This window comes from Astyanax mexicanus, chromosome 8 (assembly GCF_023375975.1).
Source record: "Astyanax mexicanus isolate ESR-SI-001 chromosome 8, AstMex3_surface, whole genome shotgun sequence".
Classification (NCBI taxonomy): domain Eukaryota; kingdom Metazoa; phylum Chordata; class Actinopteri; order Characiformes; family Acestrorhamphidae; genus Astyanax; species Astyanax mexicanus.
In genome coordinates, this window is record NC_064415.1 from 33341757 (window position 1) to 33360768 (window position 19012).

Consider the following 19012-nt stretch of genomic DNA (forward strand, 5'->3'; position numbering starts at 1 on the left):
CTCCAGTATCTGTGTTAACTTATATAGTACATTAACATACTCTGAAGTACTGCATGTACGATGGTAGGTACAGTGATGAGTATAAAATAAGTCACTTTAATGGCAAGATGCATCAAGTGGTCTTCTGTTCAAGACCAGCACTTCTGAGACTGACTCCAATCAGTGGCTGATTAGATGGCTTCCTGGATTTGAGTGGCACTAAATTATTGCAGTATTCTAGCATCATTATGGGAATTCATAAAAGGAAATTGAGCCATGCTTCCATTTATTGAACTCCTTGGGGGGATTATAAAGTCTGCAGTGAGAGAGCAGAGAACGAGTGGAAAGACTCCTGCAGAGTTTAGTCATAAAGCTACTGTCATCAGCCCAACTGTGAGCTATAATAAAATGTAAGATCAGGCCAGCTTAGGACTATAAAGTAACTGATTGCAGAGTGTTTTCATTTAGATTTATCTCAACTTTTAGTCAATAGTTAGTCAAAAGTTCATCATAGTTTTTTTAGTTTTGCAGTTAGTTTGATTTATTCTCATATGCAGGTTACACTGTAAGCCTGGGAATGTTACGTTTACTATGCCTTATTTTGTCAGATTTCTGAGTAATGTTTACTAAAAACTTGGGTTCATTAGTTAATTAGTCTAAAATCTAGTTATTCTTCCTGAATTGTAAGATAATTTCATTGATTTTTTTTTTGTTGTTATATAAATTCCTTTGCATTGTACAGTATTTTTTGCACTGTAAAGAACACTTTCAATTTCACTGTCAATTTTCTGCTCAATTTTCATATACAAGGTGCACCGGATTATAAAGGACTTGTACAGCTAAGCTAAGTAAATAAACTGCAATTTGTAAAAAAAAAAAAAAAAAAAAAATTAAGATGAGTCAAACAAGTCAATCTAGTGCTGGATGTTAATCTACTGAAAACTGCTTATTTGGGTGAGTAGAGGGCTTCTGTTTATTTACAGTAAGCTTAGATTTCCAGATTTCCAACAAGACTGGAGCATTAGCATTAGCGACTAATCGCTAATAACTGCCAACTGTCAGCGCTACACTGAGAAAGTATGAGTGTTCCAGTAAACCAGAGTGATATTAACTAGCGGTTTGTCCCACGTAGCTTGTTTTAACATGGTAAACTCGCAGACTACAGGCTGATAATACTTATATCTGAAAGGTCAATAATAATAATAATACTCACATCTGAATGGCCGAATGGCTAGCGCTTAGCGGGTAAAGCTAATACTGCTAGAGAAGTTAACTGAAACTCTACTGCATAACGCTGCACTTAAGCGGAGCAGCTTTACTCCTTCTTACAACCTGACTGGTAAAATTCATACATAAGACACACCAGATTAAAAGACGCACTAATGATTTTTGGGAATGTTTTGCCTTATAGTGCAAAACATACTGTAATTCTACCTGACCATTTTAGTTATGGTCAGGTAAATAAAGAAGTTTTGTATTAAATCTTCTCTTTGATTTAATTTAAGTAAAATACAGATTTGAAATATGTATGAAAAAATTAGATGAAGAAAAAGATTCTGTAAAGTGAACAGTATAACATACAGCCAACACAGAGTTACTGCAGCTCATAAACTGATGTTTGTTCTTACAGCCTACAACAAAGAGACCAGGCAGTTAATCATGTAGTGGATTAAACAGAGGATTCCTGCATCGCTTGGACACACACACACACACACACACACACACACACACACACTACCCCCACTTTATGGTCTATAAGGAACTTCAACCCCCAGAACACTCTAAAAGCCTTGGAGTTATCTTTTTCAAACAGCCTTAAATTTCAAAATGACATTTCCTGACTATTTCTTCACTCAGCCTCGCTCGAGAACCCTAAATGCAAGTCAGGGTAAACATTTTTAAATTCTTTTTTGACATTCCTTCAGACGCTGTCAGTCGTAAATCTGGATTTAGGACCGTTAATGTTTAAACATCTGGAACTGTGCACAATTGTGGTTTTGCCAACAGCACAATCACCAGGACAAGGACGGGACTACGGGACTTGAGAGAGGGTTCAAAACTTAATGAATGCCTTGGAAATTGTAAATTCACCAAATATATTATACCAATTTAGGGGTTTGTGCTTTCTGCAACCACTTAGAAATAAGATTCATGAAGTTAAAATGAATGCTCTTAGCTTGGAAATTACATTCCCAACACCAACTTCACCAACTTCCCCCACGGTCGTAAATTCCGACGACAGCCGCTTATCTAAACACAGCAGAGGGAGAGGAATTTCTCACTGAGAAGATTTTGCTTAAAATACATATATATTGACTATATAAAAAAGGTGTTTTATAGAATGTTTACTAGATAATGGTATATGTGTCTGGTATATGGTATATGTGTTTGGATGTGTCCTGATTAAATTCTCCTACACATTCAAGTCTGAATCAACAAGGTTTAACTAGCATTTGATAATTTAGCTTTATTTGGTTATCAGTGGTTTAACCATGTATTATCTTTTAAGTGATTTAATTGGGTTTAAATAATAACATGACTCTTGATCTCTTTCTGACAGAGTACCATCCATCATTGTATTCCTAAGATTATCTTGAGTATTACAAAACTGTTTGTGGGCAAAATATATATATATTACATTTATTGTGATTCAATTGTAAGATTGTGTTTCCTGAATTTATCATCACAAACTGATATGCTGAAAAATGTATTTTGATCCACTGTTTAGTTGAGTTTTCTTTTGGTTTGGTCTATTAGAAACATAGACCACTAGCTGAAGCATGTTGACCATGTGAGGAGGGGGGGTTTATGGCCCTTTGTGAATCCCCACCAAAGTTTGAAATTGCTCCTAGACCAATCAAAACACAGACATTTGGGCCACAGGGCCAATCATAGCTCAGGGGCCAAACAGGCCACAGAGACTAATAGGTTAAACTGGGCAGACACAGTTCAGTTTCCAGTTTAGAGTTGCCAGTTGAGTTTTGGGAGTTCAGGTCAGAGCAGTTGGAGGAGAAGCAGTTAGAGAAGCAGTTAGAGAAGGAGTTGGAGAAGATGAGTTGAGGAAAACAGTTAGAGGAGAGAGGTTAGGGAGCCCAGAGATGGAGGAAGGATAGACTGTTAGTTTAGTCATCTTAAGTTAGTTTTCTTAGACTAGTGCATTTAATCTTCAAGTATATTAATATTAGCTATCCTAGTTAAAATATCTAAGGTTATTTTACAATCTACGAAGCCAAGCATTATTCCATCTAAGTTTAGCTAAAGTACAGCTGAAAAAGAGATCCGCCAGATCCAACCCAGAAATCTGCGGTCCGGAGGCCACCAGCAAGCCACCTGAGAGCGAAGGGATTTCCCTGTGGGTTCTAATGGGGCTCCGTGCTGACACAGGAAGTCCACCCACCCTGCAGACAGGCTCACGTGATCCTTTTTCGGGGTGAAGCAGCAGACGACCAACCCAGGCGGACGTCACCAAGGCCCACTTCAACAACTCAGAGTAAGGCAGAGCTGGGTTTAATCTTTCGGCAGATGGTGTCTGTTGGTCATGGTTTGGTCGGGTCTTTAATAGAGCGTCTTTAGTATAGATGACTCATTTTGAGTGGCTTGGTTGGAAATAAGAATTGGTTTCGTAGACTTAAAATGCCTTAGACCCTTATTTAGAAATACTCACTTAATAGTTATATTAATCTTTATTCCTTTCATATCAGCATTATAACGTGTTTGTTCTTTTATTTCTCATTTATCATTCTACACTATGATTTGATAGCTAATGGCTACATTTATGACTTTTTAATGAATTATTTACTCATATCTGTGTGATTTAATAAATACTTTTATTTTACAAAACCTGTCATTTCAGTGTGTTTTTCTGGATAACTTGGTTATGAAAATTTCTGTCACCTGTAGAAACCACACCCTGAGATGTCTTGTGTTATTAATTAATTTGATTAATTAATTAATTAATTAATTAATTAATTAATCTAATTAAATTAATTTAATAACTGGCGCCCAATAAAAAAATATTTCAACATCTCAATTAGCACCAGGTATTAAACCACTGAGCCCGCTACATAAATTGGCTCGCCAACGTGGGGCAGGATTATATTCTTATTGGTTCTCCGCCGCGAGACCAGAATATATACACATTTCATAACCAGTTCCAGAAAATAGCGCTGTAAGTTGCAGAATAAAGTGTATTTTGTTGTTATTATTAAATGCGTTAGCTGCTGGCTAGCTGGCCTAGTTGGAGTTAACTGCATAAACCCAGCGTGTTAGAAACACACGCGCATGTGCTACACGTGTTTTTGTTTACAATTCAGGACTGGCCAGTCCCCCGCTGTGTGTGCGCGTCGCGCGCACGGTCCCCTGTGTGTCTGTATAACGTGTACAGTTATGTGTGTGGTATGCGAGCGCTCTTGAAAACATTACGCTTATTTGTAAAATAAGCTTGGTTGACACACCGCCGTGTGTGGGTAACCTTAAACCCGGGTGTATATACGTGTATATACGTGTGTACTTACATAAAGTTCGAACTGTTTCCGGTAAAATAGACATATTTTGCCAGTGTTGATCTGATAAGGCCTTCGCGCAGCCCTGAGTCGCGGATCTCCGGCTCATCGACTCCGCGCTCCAGTTAAAACTGCCGGTTTTTGCGCGAAATCCGTAAAATCCTGCAGTACTGGACACTTCCACGTGCGTAAAAGAGTAGCTAACTTTTATGTAACACCACCCTGAGTGGCAGGAAGTTTATTGTGTGCGTGATTAAACTAACCACGCCAGGATGTAAATCCTCTTTGCTCATCTTGTGAAGTGTGTTGCTGCTGTGTTAAACTTTCGGACAGCCGTGCCCTTCTCCTCTGCTATTCACAGTCGACTGAGTCAGTCAAATCTGCTGACCAGGTCCCAGACCCAAGGGGCGGTCCTTAACGTGGCATCATCAGTGGGCGTGACCACTCCCACCAGTCGGCCTCTGCCACCATCTGGTGGACAGCCTGACTATTTACACTCAAACTCAAAGGGTGTTTTACTACCCCTCACCACTAGGGGGGGTACACTGCCACATCGCCATCTGGTGTTTGATTTGGTTAACTGCATACAGTGCAGAAAGGTGCATTTCATTTGTTTGACCACCAGAGGGAGCCACTTAGCCATATAGCTGTGTCGCCACCTGGTGTTGTACTTGTGTAATTGCTATCATCCCGTAGAGTGCATTTAGAGTTTCTGTCGCCAGAGGGTGCAATTTCAAACAAACTTTTGTTAAGTTAATAAAGGGAATTTGCATTGTGGTTGGGTTAAATGGTTTCTAAATAAGTGAACAAATAACTGCATTCATTTAATTGGTTTATATTAAATAGTTAAATTTAAGTTTCAGGTCTGCTCTCTCAAACATTACTCTTTATGTTACATTGAACCAAGCTAAATAGCTATCTCCATTGAGTAACTAATCACAACATAAATAATTAACTGGTCATTTTAATCAATTTGATTAAGTAAAGTTAATTAAATTTTTGTTAATTAATTATTTTCAATTTAATTCAACCATCTTCAAATAAATTAAGATTAATTCCTGATCGATTAAGATCAATTATTAATAACTAATTGAAATTAATTAATTAATTAACCATTTAAAAAAAAAAAAAAAAAAAAAAAAAAAAAAAACTTATCCAGTTATCAGTTACTCAACCATATACCCAGCACACCTGTGCTTAATACATAGTTAAATTCTCCCATCCTGTACATAGTTAATAACTATACTCATATTTAGACATATTGTGTATAGTGCCCTACAGTTATTAAACTGTTCACTAGCACCACTGACAACAAATCTAACTATTCTTTTAAATTAATCTACTAATTGTAACCTTAGGTCACCCACTTTTAACAGATTTTCTTCTTAGCAAAGGCAAAATGCTAATTGACTCGAACATAAAATAAACTTGTTTGTCATCAAAATTGTTTGATTCCACGTGCCTTACGTAAATCAAAATGTGTGCCACCGAAAAAGCTCTTTTAGAGCTTACAGCTGGTTTACCCCCAGGACTTACCATCCCAGTCCAACAAATGGACAGTGGGGGTCTCCATGCACTAATTGCCAAAAGCCTCAATGAGTGTGGATCTAAAATCCTTGAGGGCAAGCAACAAGTGGATCCGATTTCCCTAATACTGTGGAAACAACTGCTGTTGTCACAGGATCAACTTGCTGCTTCCTCCAAAACCATTCAAAATCTCCAAGCAGAGATTGTGACTTTAAATGATAGAGTTGCAGACCTAGAGAACAAAACTGTACAGTCTGAAATGAACCAAAGAGACCTAAAAACCGAAGTGCAGCTGCTTCAAAAGGAAGCCAACATAGCTACCCAACTTGCAGCTCAGTCACAGGAAAAACTAAAACATGCTATTGCAAGACAGGTTGAGCTACAAACTGAATTAGCACATGCTAACAATGCAGTCAAATTAACTCGAGACCAAACAGAGTTAACATTTGAGCTGATGATGGAGGGAGACTCCCCCATCAATCCAGCTGGTAAATCAGGAACCCCTGGGGTTCCGGATCCTAGGCAACAACCATCCACAAATACAATCCCTCTAGTCTCCCTTAAAGGTGCTGAAGCGCCAGTAGAACCAAGGTTCACTCAGCGTTCCCAGCCACATGGGACCTCTGTGCATCCTCAAGCACCCTCTGATAGAGATTTGGACAAAATTGCGCGTAACATCCCACGCTTTGAACCAGAACCGGACGGTTCTAATGATGTCCACCAGTATCTTCGCGACATTGACTTCTTCTTACGCCGTTTCCCCAAGGCCACGGTAGATGATAAAATCTACCTCATTAAGGTGTCCTCTAGTCGGGAAGTTGGACGTTTCATTGAGCGCCAACCACCCCAGGTTAAGAGAGACTATCCTGCTCTTTGCAAGGCTTTGGAGAATGAGTTCTCCAACAACCTTGTTCAAACCGGCCTTGCTGCAGCTCTTGCAATAAAGCAGAGTCGCCAGGAAACACCCCTACAGTACTATCACCGCCTCAGGCACGCTTATTTCGGCTATAGAAATGAGCCTGGAATGGAGGAAGAGGAAGTTTTCAAAACATTGTTCGTGAGAAACCTCCATCCCTCCACCAGTCACTCTTTTGGAGTCGCAGCCTGCCCTCGTACGCTAACAAGCCGGCAGCTGCGTGATTTGGCTCTCAGAGGATTTGCTAAGTTCCAACAAAACATTAATAAAAAATCAGAGTCAAATGACGTCCTGATAATTAATGAGCAGTCCTCCCACGTCAAGCAAAAAGGGGCACACAAGGCTCCAATGCCACCTAAGACCCAGTTAAACCACAAAAACCAGAGAGTGTTCCACTCTTGGCGTCGCTCGTCCCTACATTGGGCCAAGCAAAGTGACCAAAAGCCCACCTATCGAAGGAAAGGTAGGATAAAACGCAGTTGGAATGGCAAATACTCACAGCACCACGCTCGAGCACAGAGCTCCAGCAAACTTCAATCTCCGCTCAGGAGAAAGAGCCCAAAGCACCACAAACGTTGGTGTCCACCTAAAGGGCACAAGCATGAGACATATCCAACTAACCTGAGCACTAAAGACGGCAGTCTGCTCAGACAATTTCGTAACGAAATACGCAAGCAGGACAATGCTGAATCTGAATTCTTGCCAATTGTCCAAGCTCCAGATCAACCTGCTTGGGGGGGTGCGAAATCCATCCACCCCAATGCAGCCTTGGTTGTACAGCCAGACGCTGAAAACAACCACACTGAGGAAGCTTCTTTCCTCAGCCTGGAGGATCCACCACCTAAACAATTCTTGGGTTTCTTAACCGAGAAAGGTTCAACACCAAAATTCTACCTAGCCACCTGGCTGGAAGATGTGTTCGGGTATGAAGCTCTTTTGGACACGGGGTCAGACATTTCTTTAATGTCAAATTCACTTTTTGACCAGGTGAGGGCGACAGCCCGCCGAAACAACAAAGAGATACCTCTGAAAAAGTGTGCTCTTCACCTTCAACCATATTCGCACACTGGTATCACTCTGCATTCTGCAGCCCTGGTGCACGTTGCCATCGGTCCAATGAGCCTCACCCATCCAATTCACATTTCTCCATTGGAGAACGTCCCATTGCTCTTTGGCAATGACCTCCTTGACCGGTTCAAACCATTGATTGACTTTCAGCATCGTAGAATCTGGGCACAGGTTTGCGAACCCCTGCCCTGTCCTAAGGCACAGGAGAGAGTTCAATGCTATCATGTTGCTAGCAACATTGAGCCACACAAGCTCATTGAACCTTCAAATTCCACGGGAATCAATGAGAAGCTCATGGTCAGGGTTCTGAAACCACCATCCTCAGAATCCCCTAGCATGATTCTAAAACAAAACACCTGTTCATGGGCATTGACTCCCTCTACGGCTGTAGATGAGTACAACCCAAAAGCTGGAAAGTCATTCACTCTTAACACAACGGTCAACGGTGAAATCTTTGTTCCATGGGCTGACAAGTCAGCTGTTCACAGACCACCTGCAGGTTCCTTGCCACGGACTAACTGTGATCCTCTGTTCGTGCACCAAAAGGATTGTTCTCTTCTTGTTCCTGCACCAGTGGTTCCAGACAAACACAGTCCCTTGGATTCTTATGAATGTAAAAACATTCCCACCATCTACACAGATGGATGTGCTTTTCGGAATGCTCAAATCAAATGGAAAGTTAACATGACAATTGGTGCATGTGACAACACTTCTTTCAGAACACTGGCATTTCACCTTGATCCACTTGCCACTTACTGTGCGTCTTTCAGGATGCTCAAGGGCCTGTTTGTTTATGCCCCAGATACACACGCTTCATCTTCATTCGTGGTGCCTCAGCGCCATGGGGGGGAGAGCCTGGCCCAGGCCCTCGATCACCCATGGGTGGACCACAAAATGATGGGGGAAACACACCAAGCATTCCCACAATTGACATATCTGCCACTTGTTGGAGAAAGGCTAGTGTGTTTTCATCCCCAATCTTCAGAAGATCTGTGTGGTATATGGCCAATTCCACAAATGGATTGGGTCGAAAGACTCATGAAATTTGTTCGAAGGAACAAACATCGCATCACTGTGGCAGGTGCATTTGCCAGATGGAGGGGACGTCCCCCAGACCCTATTGAAATGGCTCAGGCCACAACTTTTTCGCTGAACCACACTTTCTCAGGTGTTGGTATATCTCACCGTTCTAGCGGAGAACTGCGGAAACACCCAAAACTGGGAAAAAGCACGCTTGGATACCAACCATTGTGCTACACTGCTGACAAGCTACTGGTGAGGTCCCAGCACAGCACTGGCAAAACAATTCGCGAGCTCAGGTCTCATTGGTTTGGTCCTCATGCAGGGGCAGACAAACTGCCTCGCATCTGGAACCAAATCCCGCATCGTCAGTGTTTTATTAAACCGATTCTCAAACAAGTTCACTGTAACCCAATTAAACTATGCAAAAGCCCCATGGGACAAGTCGGGACCAATAATGCCCTAGGTTAAATCATAATACGGGGCTAAATACCTACACACACTGAGTGTTCATTGTCCACCATTTTCTGGCCTGACGCAATTGTTAAATTGAGAACGTACCACACATTCATTGTCTGGAACTCACCTATCCGAGTAGCATAACCCACAACAAATTGGATATTTTGTTAAACCTAGAGTTTGAATCACCATTTCAAACCATTAGCATAGCAGTATAATAAATACGTGGAGAAGGGGGGGTGCCAATTTTTTTTTCTCCTCTCTTCAGGTGCCCAAAACATATTTTGTTTCCCTTCTGACTACGTTTGCTCCGCTATATTGTTCTCAATTGTTGACTAAGTAGTGGCTAATTATTGAAGCATACCTTATGGGTAGGTTGTCTTGATAAAGTTATAAAGGAACAAATAGCTAGCAAACTATTTGTGACCCTTTCATATGCTTGTTGCCACACTATCACATTAAATTAACTATTCTATTCAGAACCAAAAGCCAATAGCTACAACAAAAAAAAAAACTGATCATCAGAGAAATTGTATATCCATTAGACCAAAAACTCTGTCAGCGACCTTGTAGTAGATTGTTTTAAGAAAGCATGACCAACAAGACACCAATTGCATGAAAGATGTACCCTAACATGCTCTGTCTACAGAAATCCACGTTGACATCGACCGATGACCCAACGTCCAGTGGCCCATCGATCGATGGGGGGGGAATGTAGTGGATTAAACAGAGGATTCCTGCATCGCTTGGACACACACACACACACACACACACACACACACACTACCCCCACTTTATGGTCTATAAGGAACTTCAACCCCCAGAACACTCTAAAAGCCTTGGAGTTATCTTTTTCAAACAGCCTTAAATTTCAAAATGACATTTCCTGACTATTTCTTCACTCAGCCTCGCTCGAGAACCCTAAATGCAAGTCAGGGTAAACATTTTTAAATTCTTTTTTGACATTCCTTCAGACGCTGTCAGTCGTAAATCTGGATTTAGGACCGTTAATGTTTAAACATCTGGAACTGTGCACAATTGTGGTTTTGCCAACAGCACAATCACCAGGACAAGGACGGGACTACGGGACTTGAGAGAGGGTTCAAAACTTAATGAATGCCTTGGAAATTGTAAATTCACCAAATATATTATACCAATTTAGGGGTTTGTGCTTTCTGCAACCACTTAGAAATAAGATTCATGAAGTTAAAATGAATGCTCTTAGCTTGGAAATTACATTCCCAACACCAACTTCACCAACTTCCCCCACGGTCGTAAATTCCGACGACAGCCGCTTATCTAAACACAGCAGAGGGAGAGGAATTTCTCACTGAGAAGATTTTGCTTAAAATACATATATATTGACTATATAAAAAAGGTGTTTTATAGAATGTTTACTAGATAATGGTATATGTGTCTGGTATATGGTATATGTGTTTGGATGTGTCCTGATTAAATTCTCCTACACATTCAAGTCTGAATCAACAAGGTTTAACTAGCATTTGATAATTTAGCTTTATTTGGTTATCAGTGGTTTAACCATGTATTATCTTTTAAGTGATTTAATTGGGTTTAAATAATAACATGACTCTTGATCTCTTTCTGACAGAGTACCATCCATCATTGTATTCCTAAGATTATCTTGAGTATTACAAAACTGTTTGTGGGCAAAATATATATATATTACATTTATTGTGATTCAATTGTAAGATTGTGTTTCCTGAATTTATCATCACAAACTGATATGCTGAAAAATGTATTTTGATCCACTGTTTAGTTGAGTTTTCTTTTGGTTTGGTCTATTAGAAACATAGACCACTAGCTGAAGCATGTTGACCATGTGAGGAGGGGGGGTTTATGGCCCTTTGTGAATCCCCACCAAAGTTTGAAATTGCTCCTAGACCAATCAAAACACAGACATTTGGGCCACAGGGCCAATCATAGCTCAGGGGCCAAACAGGCCACAGAGACTAATAGGTTAAACTGGGCAGACACAGTTCAGTTTCCAGTTTAGAGTTGCCAGTTGAGTTTTGGGAGTTCAGGTCAGAGCAGTTGGAGGAGAAGCAGTTAGAGAAGCAGTTAGAGAAGGAGTTGGAGAAGATGAGTTGAGGAAAACAGTTAGAGGAGAGAGGTTAGGGAGCCCAGAGATGGAGGAAGGATAGACTGTTAGTTTAGTCATCTTAAGTTAGTTTTCTTAGACTAGTGCATTTAATCTTCAAGTATATTAATATTAGCTATCCTAGTTAAAATATCTAAGGTTATTTTACAATCTACGAAGCCAAGCATTATTCCATCTAAGTTTAGCTAAAGTACAGCTGAAAAAGAGATCCGCCAGATCCAACCCAGAAATCTGCGGTCCGGAGGCCACCAGCAAGCCACCTGAGAGCGAAGGGATTTCCCTGTGGGTTCTAATGGGGCTCCGTGCTGACACAGGAAGTCCACCCACCCTGCAGACAGGCTCACGTGATCCTTTTTCGGGGTGAAGCAGCAGACGACCAACCCAGGCGGACGTCACCAAGGCCCACTTCAACAACTCAGAGTAAGGCAGAGCTGGGTTTAATCTTTCGGCAGATGGTGTCTGTTGGTCATGGTTTGGTCGGGTCTTTAATAGAGCGTCTTTAGTATAGATGACTCATTTTGAGTGGCTTGGTTGGAAATAAGAATTGGTTTCGTAGACTTAAAATGCCTTAGACCCTTATTTAGAAATACTCACTTAATAGTTATATTAATCTTTATTCCTTTCATATCAGCATTATAACGTGTTTGTTCTTTTATTTCTCATTTATCATTCTACACTATGATTTGATAGCTAATGGCTACATTTATGACTTTTTAATGAATTATTTACTCATATCTGTGTGATTTAATAAATACTTTTATTTTACAAAACCTGTCATTTCAGTGTGTTTTTCTGGATAACTTGGTTATGAAAATTTCTGTCACCTGTAGAAACCACACCCTGAGATGTCTTGTGTTATTAATTAATTTGATTAATTAATTAATTAATTAATTAATTAATTAATCTAATTAAATTAATTTAATAACTGGCGCCCAATAAAAAAATATTTCAACATCTCAATTAGCACCAGGTATTAAACCACTGAGCCCGCTACAATCATTATATCTGACCTACAAGTTTACCTAAGGTAGCCCAGAGGGAATGACTACACACTAAAGATGCGTGTCAGAAAATGGGTAGACACCCAGTATGCAAATAGATAGTGCCAAAGGCCAATGGAAAAGAAGCGGCCAATGGTAACAGACTAAATTCAGTTATTACTATTAAATTGTTTCAACTCAAGGATCTCTGTTTGAATGTATATATGTCCACAATTGTAACATGGTTATACACATTCAATATTTATAATGTAAAATACACAAGTTAAAAAACAGCAAAAATCTTTTTTCTTGCATTTGATTGTATTACCAGTTTTAAAACCGCCTGTGTAAAAAATACAGAATATCTTTTTATAGCAGATAATAACGGCTTTTTTTCCCACTTTTTTTATTACATTATCAATATGATTTACTCATGATAGTGTATTGTCTATTGTAACACCTAGTAATTTTTAGTTTACTACTACTTCTTTAACTTGTACAACTGGAGATGTTTTGTAAAGAAGATTGATCCAAAATACCTTCAATCAGAATTGGAACCTATAGTAAGTGTTTCAAGGCTGTTATTCTGCAAAAAGGAGGATCTACTAAATATTGATGTAATTTTTCTGTTGGGGTGCCCAAATTTATGCACCTGCCTAATTTTATTTAAAGAATTATTGCACACTTTCTGAAAATCCTATAAACTTCATTTCACTTCTCAAATATCACTGTGTTTGTCTGCTATATGATATATTTAACTGAAATTGTTGATATGAACAACCAATGATTTATAAAGAAAAATCATGAAAAACTACTGTATTTGATTACCTGCCTGTAGTGGTCCAAACCAGGGCTGTTCAGCATCTGCAGCTGTGTAGAACTTCCTGTGGTGTGGGACTGATTCACCTGTGGATTATTATATTCATAATTTTACATTTATTCTGATTTTTAGCATCTCTAGTGTGTGTGAAAAGCTCTGCTGAATGGCCTTTGTGTGTGTTTGTCATTGTTGACCATGGTTAGACGGGTCGGGAGGATACCTGTATGTGAACTCGGCCCTGCAGCGAGAGGGGGATGTTGCCAGGGTAACCACCCAGCTGGAGTTTCCGGCCAGCGTCGGTGTGTGCCATCTGCGGCTGTGGTTCTACATGTTCGGCTCCAAGCGCATGGGGACGCTGAAGGTGAGCAGGAAAATGACTAAAGAGAAAAGAATCAGTTAACCTTTAGAGGTCTAATTATTGTTGACATTGTTCTATTTATATATAATTACCTACTAATTGCATGTGTTGAATCATAACTAGATTAGAGCTTGCCTTTTAGTGTGAGTCATAATGTAAAAACATCTATTCAAACATCCATTCAAATCCATCCATCAGTAAAGTTATTAGCACTGCAATTGCATTTGTTTTAATAGAAAAAGACAGTAGAACTCTTGGTCATGCCATTCATACACTATATGGACAAAGCTATTGTGGTAACATTTTACATTAAGTGTTGACTAATTAAAACATTAATTAATGCCTAAGTTACCATGAATAATACAGTACCAATGCTTAGGTAATGTTAATTAAACACGGAACAACAGCATTAATTAATGTTATTTTCACGTGAAATGTAGATGAACTAACTTTAGTCAAAGTCAAGTCAAAGTCAAAGTGTTTTTTATTGTCATTTCAGCTATATACAGAGTACACAGTGAAACGAAACAACGTTCCTCCAAGGACCATGGTGCACATAAACACAGTGTAGACAGAACAATAGTGCAATAGTACAAAAGTGCAGACAGACAATACAACACCATACAGACAAAGAATAATAAATAACAAGACAGTGTGCAAATTTTGCAGTGTGCAAAAAGGACCAGGTGAGGTAGTAATTACTCTATTACACAGTGTGCAATAGAGTCCAGTGAGGTAGTAGGGTTTTTAGTGCTTTCCATATTCTGGGGTAAGTGGGGTAAGAGTGTGTGTGCATGTACAGAAAAACCATCAGTTCAGTCTCTGCAGTTAAGGAGTCTGATGGCTTGGGGGTAGAAGCTGTTGCAGAATCTGGTCGTGCTGGACCGGATGCTGCGGTACCTTCTTCCCGAAGGCAGGAGGGAGAACAGTTAGTGTGAGGGATGGGTGGGGTCATTCACAATGCTGGTTGCTTTGCGGATGCTGCGGGTGGTGTAAATGTCCGTGATGGAGGGGAGAGAGACGCCGATGATCCTCTCAGCTGTCCTCACAATACGCTGGAGGGTCTTGCGGTCAGAGACGGTGCAGGTCCCAAACCAGGCAGTGATGCAGCTGCTCAGGATGCTCTCAATGGTCCCTCTATAGAAGAGTGTGAGGATGGGTGGAGGGAGACGGGCCTTTCTCAGCTTCCGGAGGAAGTAGAGACGCTGCTGGGCTTTCTTGGCTGTAGAGCTGGTGTTCAGGGTCCAAGTGGACACCAAGGAACTTGGTGCTCTTAACAATCTCCACAGAGGACCCGTCGATGTTGAGTGGAGAGTGGGTGTGTTGTGCTCTCCTGAAGTCAACAACCATTTCCTTTGTCTTGTCCACATTCAGGTGAAGGTTGTTGACTGTACACCAGTCTGTCAGCCGCTGCACCTCCTCTCTGTATGCTGACTCGTCGCCTTTGGTGATGAGACCCAGCACGGTTGTATCATCGGCGAACTTGATAAAGCTGTTAGAACTGTGTTTTGCAGCACAGTCATGAGTCAGCAGGGTGAACAGCAGAGGACTCAGGACACTGCCCTGGGGGGCCCCCATGTTCAGTGTGATGGTGCTGGAGGTGCTGCCCCCGAACCGGACTGACTGGGGTCTCCCCGTCAGAAAGTCCAGGATCCAGTTGCAGAGGGTGGTGTTGAGGCCGAGCGAGCTTAGCTTCCTGGTGAGGTTCTGTGGGATGATGGTGTTGAATGCTGAACTGAAGTCTATAAGCAGCATTCTGACGTAAGTGTCCTTCTTCTCCAGGTGGGTGAGGGAGAGATGAAGGGTGGTGGTGATGGCATCGTCCGTGGAGCGATTGGGACGATACGCAAACTGCAGGGGGTCCAGTGAAGAGGGCAGTCGTGTCTTGATGTTCCTCATGACTAGCCTCTCGAAGCACTTCATGATGATGGGTGTAAGTGCAACGGGACGGTAGTCATTGAGGCAGGACACTGTGGACTTCTTCGGCGCGGGGACGATGGTGGTGGACTTGAGGCACGTTGGGACAGTGGCGCTGCACAGGGAGATGTCCGTGAGAACATCTGTCAGCTGGTCTGCGCACTCCCTGAGCACTCTGCCGGGGATGTTGTCTGGTCCTGCAACTTTTCGTGGGTTGACTCTGCGCAGAGTGTTCCTCACATCCACTGCAGTCAGGCACAACACCTGCTTGTCCGGCTTGGGCATGGTCTTTCTCGCCATCGTGTTGTTTTGTGCCTCAAACCGTGCATAAAAGTTGTTTAGGGCATCAGGGAGAGAGGCATCACGTTCACAGGACGGTGGCATTGTCCTGTAGTTGGTGATTGCCTGGATGCCCTGCCACATGCCACTCTGATAGCTCTTGACAGGTCGGCTCTCGCTTTCCTCAGGGCCACCTTGTCACCCACTCTGAAGGCGGAGTCGCGGGTCCTCAGCAGCGCACGTACCTCAGCAGTCATCCAAGGCTTCTGGTTTGGGCGTGTGGTGATGGTCTTGGAGACAGTGACATCATCAATACACTTGCTGATGTAGCCAGTGACTGATGCTGCATACTCCTCCAAATCAAAAGAATCGCCTTCAGTAGCAGCCTCCCTAAACATGTCCCATGCAGTGCACTCAAAACAGTCCTGAAGGGCAGAGATGGAGCCTGCCCTGTTGTTTAGTGAACAATAAATCATATACTTCATTATTATTGTTTACTAATGTTAGGTAAACAAGTAACAACTGCTCTTTTGTAATTTGCCTATACAGTATGCTGCAGCTATGCATACAGTCATTGTTAAATATTTATTTATTAAATACTAATTATAAATATATTTGGCTGTGATAACACTCATGCAGTGGTTATGCAGTTACTTTTTTGTTTCCTGATGTCCGTTAACTAATATAATATTATATATTTTACATTTTTACTTCTATTTGCAATACATCTCTACATGGATTAGAATTATTTAAATTTCACTTTACATCAGGTACTTTTATTTCACTGAACAGAGCTGTATAAGTGCTCAGTAATGTTTAACAGATGTTAATAATGCCTAAAAAAAAGGCATTATTGGTTAATCATGGTTCATATTTACAATTTCTACATGTACAGTGGCGTGAAAAAGTATTTGCCCCTTTATCAAACAAATTTTTATTATCAGACAAATATTACCTGAGTAAATATAAAAAGCACTTTTTACATGATGATTTCATTTATTAAGGAAAAATAACTATACAAACCAGTCTGGCCCTATGTGAAAAAGTGTTTTCCCTCCATAAATTAACTGTGATTAATCACACCGTTTTCCTGATTACTGCCAGACCTGTAGAATCAAGAAATCACTTTAATAGAACCTTTCTGACAACATGATAAAAACAAGCAGATAAACGATCTCAAAAATCAACACCTCAATAATGCCTCAATCTGAAGAAATTTAAAAACAGATGAGAAAACAAATTCATTAATCATCTATCAGTCTGGAAAAGGTTATAAAGTAATTTCTAAAGCTTTGGGACTCCAGAGAACCACAGTGATTCACAAATGGAGAAAACATGGAACACTGATGAACCTTCCCAGGAGAAACCAACCGACTAAAATTATTCCAAAAGGGCATGGACAACTCATCCAGGAGGTCCCAAAAGAACTCAGAACAACATTTAAAGAACTGCAGGTCTCACTCGCCTCAGGAAGGTTTCGTTTTTACTAGATTATAGAGCACTGCTGTGAAGATTTGATTAATTTCAGTGAATGACTACCATCCCACCTCATCCTTAACCTCCTTAACCCAGATCACTCCAAACATATTGGATGGAGCTCCATCCACCAATGTTTTATACCCAACTAGCCTGTATCTGGCAGTAGACATAGTGTCAATAGGTTTGTATTCATCTGTTTCAGCAAGTTCTTTTCTGTTAGCAGTATGTATTTAAAGGAAATAGATAAGCTGTGTAACTGTGCATTTGTGCATTGTGTTGCAATGCTCATCGCTATCTTACCTACTATTTAACAGTCTATTTTTACGTCATGCACCTGCATGGTTTAAATAGAAAAGGCAACTGTAAATACAGCTCTGGAAAAAAAATAAGATACCACTTAAAAATGACGAGTTTCTTTGATTTTACCAAATTGAAAACCTCTGAAAAATAATCAAGAGGAAGATGGATGATCACAAGCCATCAAACCAAGCTGAACAGGAGTGACATAAAGTTATCCAAAAGCAGTGTGTAAGACTGGTGGAGGAGAACATGCCAAGATGCATAAAAACTGTGATTAAAAACCAGGGTTTATTCCACCAAATATTGATATGAACTTGTTTTCTTTGCATTATTTGAGGTCTGAAAGCTCTGCATCTTTTTTGTTATTTCAACCATTTCTCATTTTCTTCAAATACATGCTCTAAATTATAATATTTTTATTTGGAATTTGGGAGAAATGTTGTCTTTAGTTTATAGAATAAAAGTGCAATGTTCATTTTATTCAAACATATACCTAAAAATAGCAGAATCAGAGAAACTGATTCAGAAACTGAAGTGGTCTCTTAATTTTTTTCCACAGTTGTATATCTGAGATTTGAGTATGAAGAATCTTCAAACCTTTATAAATCTCTTAAAAACAAAGGTAGTCCACCTTGGTTTAAGTTAACACAGATACATGTACAAAGTTATAATGGAGTGATTAATTTAATGTGATGAGGCTAAAGCACATACTTTATATTTTAATATGACAAATACCACATAATAATTAATCCTGAAAATGTCCTGAAGAAATGAAAATGTTAAATAATCACCAACTTTACCAGCTTCTAATTTATTTAGATATACTTGTGCCACACAGCATAAAACCTCTTAGGGGCCACCGTTGGTGAGGAATACAATTCAAATATTCAGTACGATTCAGATATTTATTATAAGAGCACTTTGTGATATTTCCCAACAGAGAGAAGAGAGTCAGAAATTCCTCCCTTGCTCTTTCCATCCCACTCTCTCTCCCTCTCTCCCTCTCTCTTGAGTTAAACTCAATTTCTTCCCGTTTTTAAGCATTTCAAAGTGACCACATCATAGAACTTCCCCCAGCAGACCCCTCTGGCTATGTCCGTTTAAGCAGGGTGAAGTATGGCCTCCCAGAGCAGGGCTGGAATCCCAAATCCTAAATCTTCTTAACCCCTTAACAGTCCTTGGTCTGTATACAGGCTACAGGTGAAGATGATACAAAACCCTTTATCTCTACAGTAAAATAAGTTATTTCCCTCATAAAACTTTGGGGGATTTGGAGATATTCTTCTACA

The 19012-nt window shown here is 40.4% G+C and overlaps 1 protein-coding gene across 1 annotated transcript in view; it reads left to right on the forward strand.

Moving 5' to 3' along the window:
* malrd1 (MAM and LDL receptor class A domain containing 1) overlaps positions 1-19012 on the forward strand; it is a 153673-nt gene that overhangs the window by 113202 nt on the left and 21459 nt on the right. Inside the window, exon 24 of the mRNA XM_049482896.1 lies at positions 13594-13751. Within this exon, the coding sequence (XP_049338853.1) occupies positions 13594-13751 (158 nt within the window). The remainder of the gene's footprint in view (positions 1-13593; positions 13752-19012) is intronic.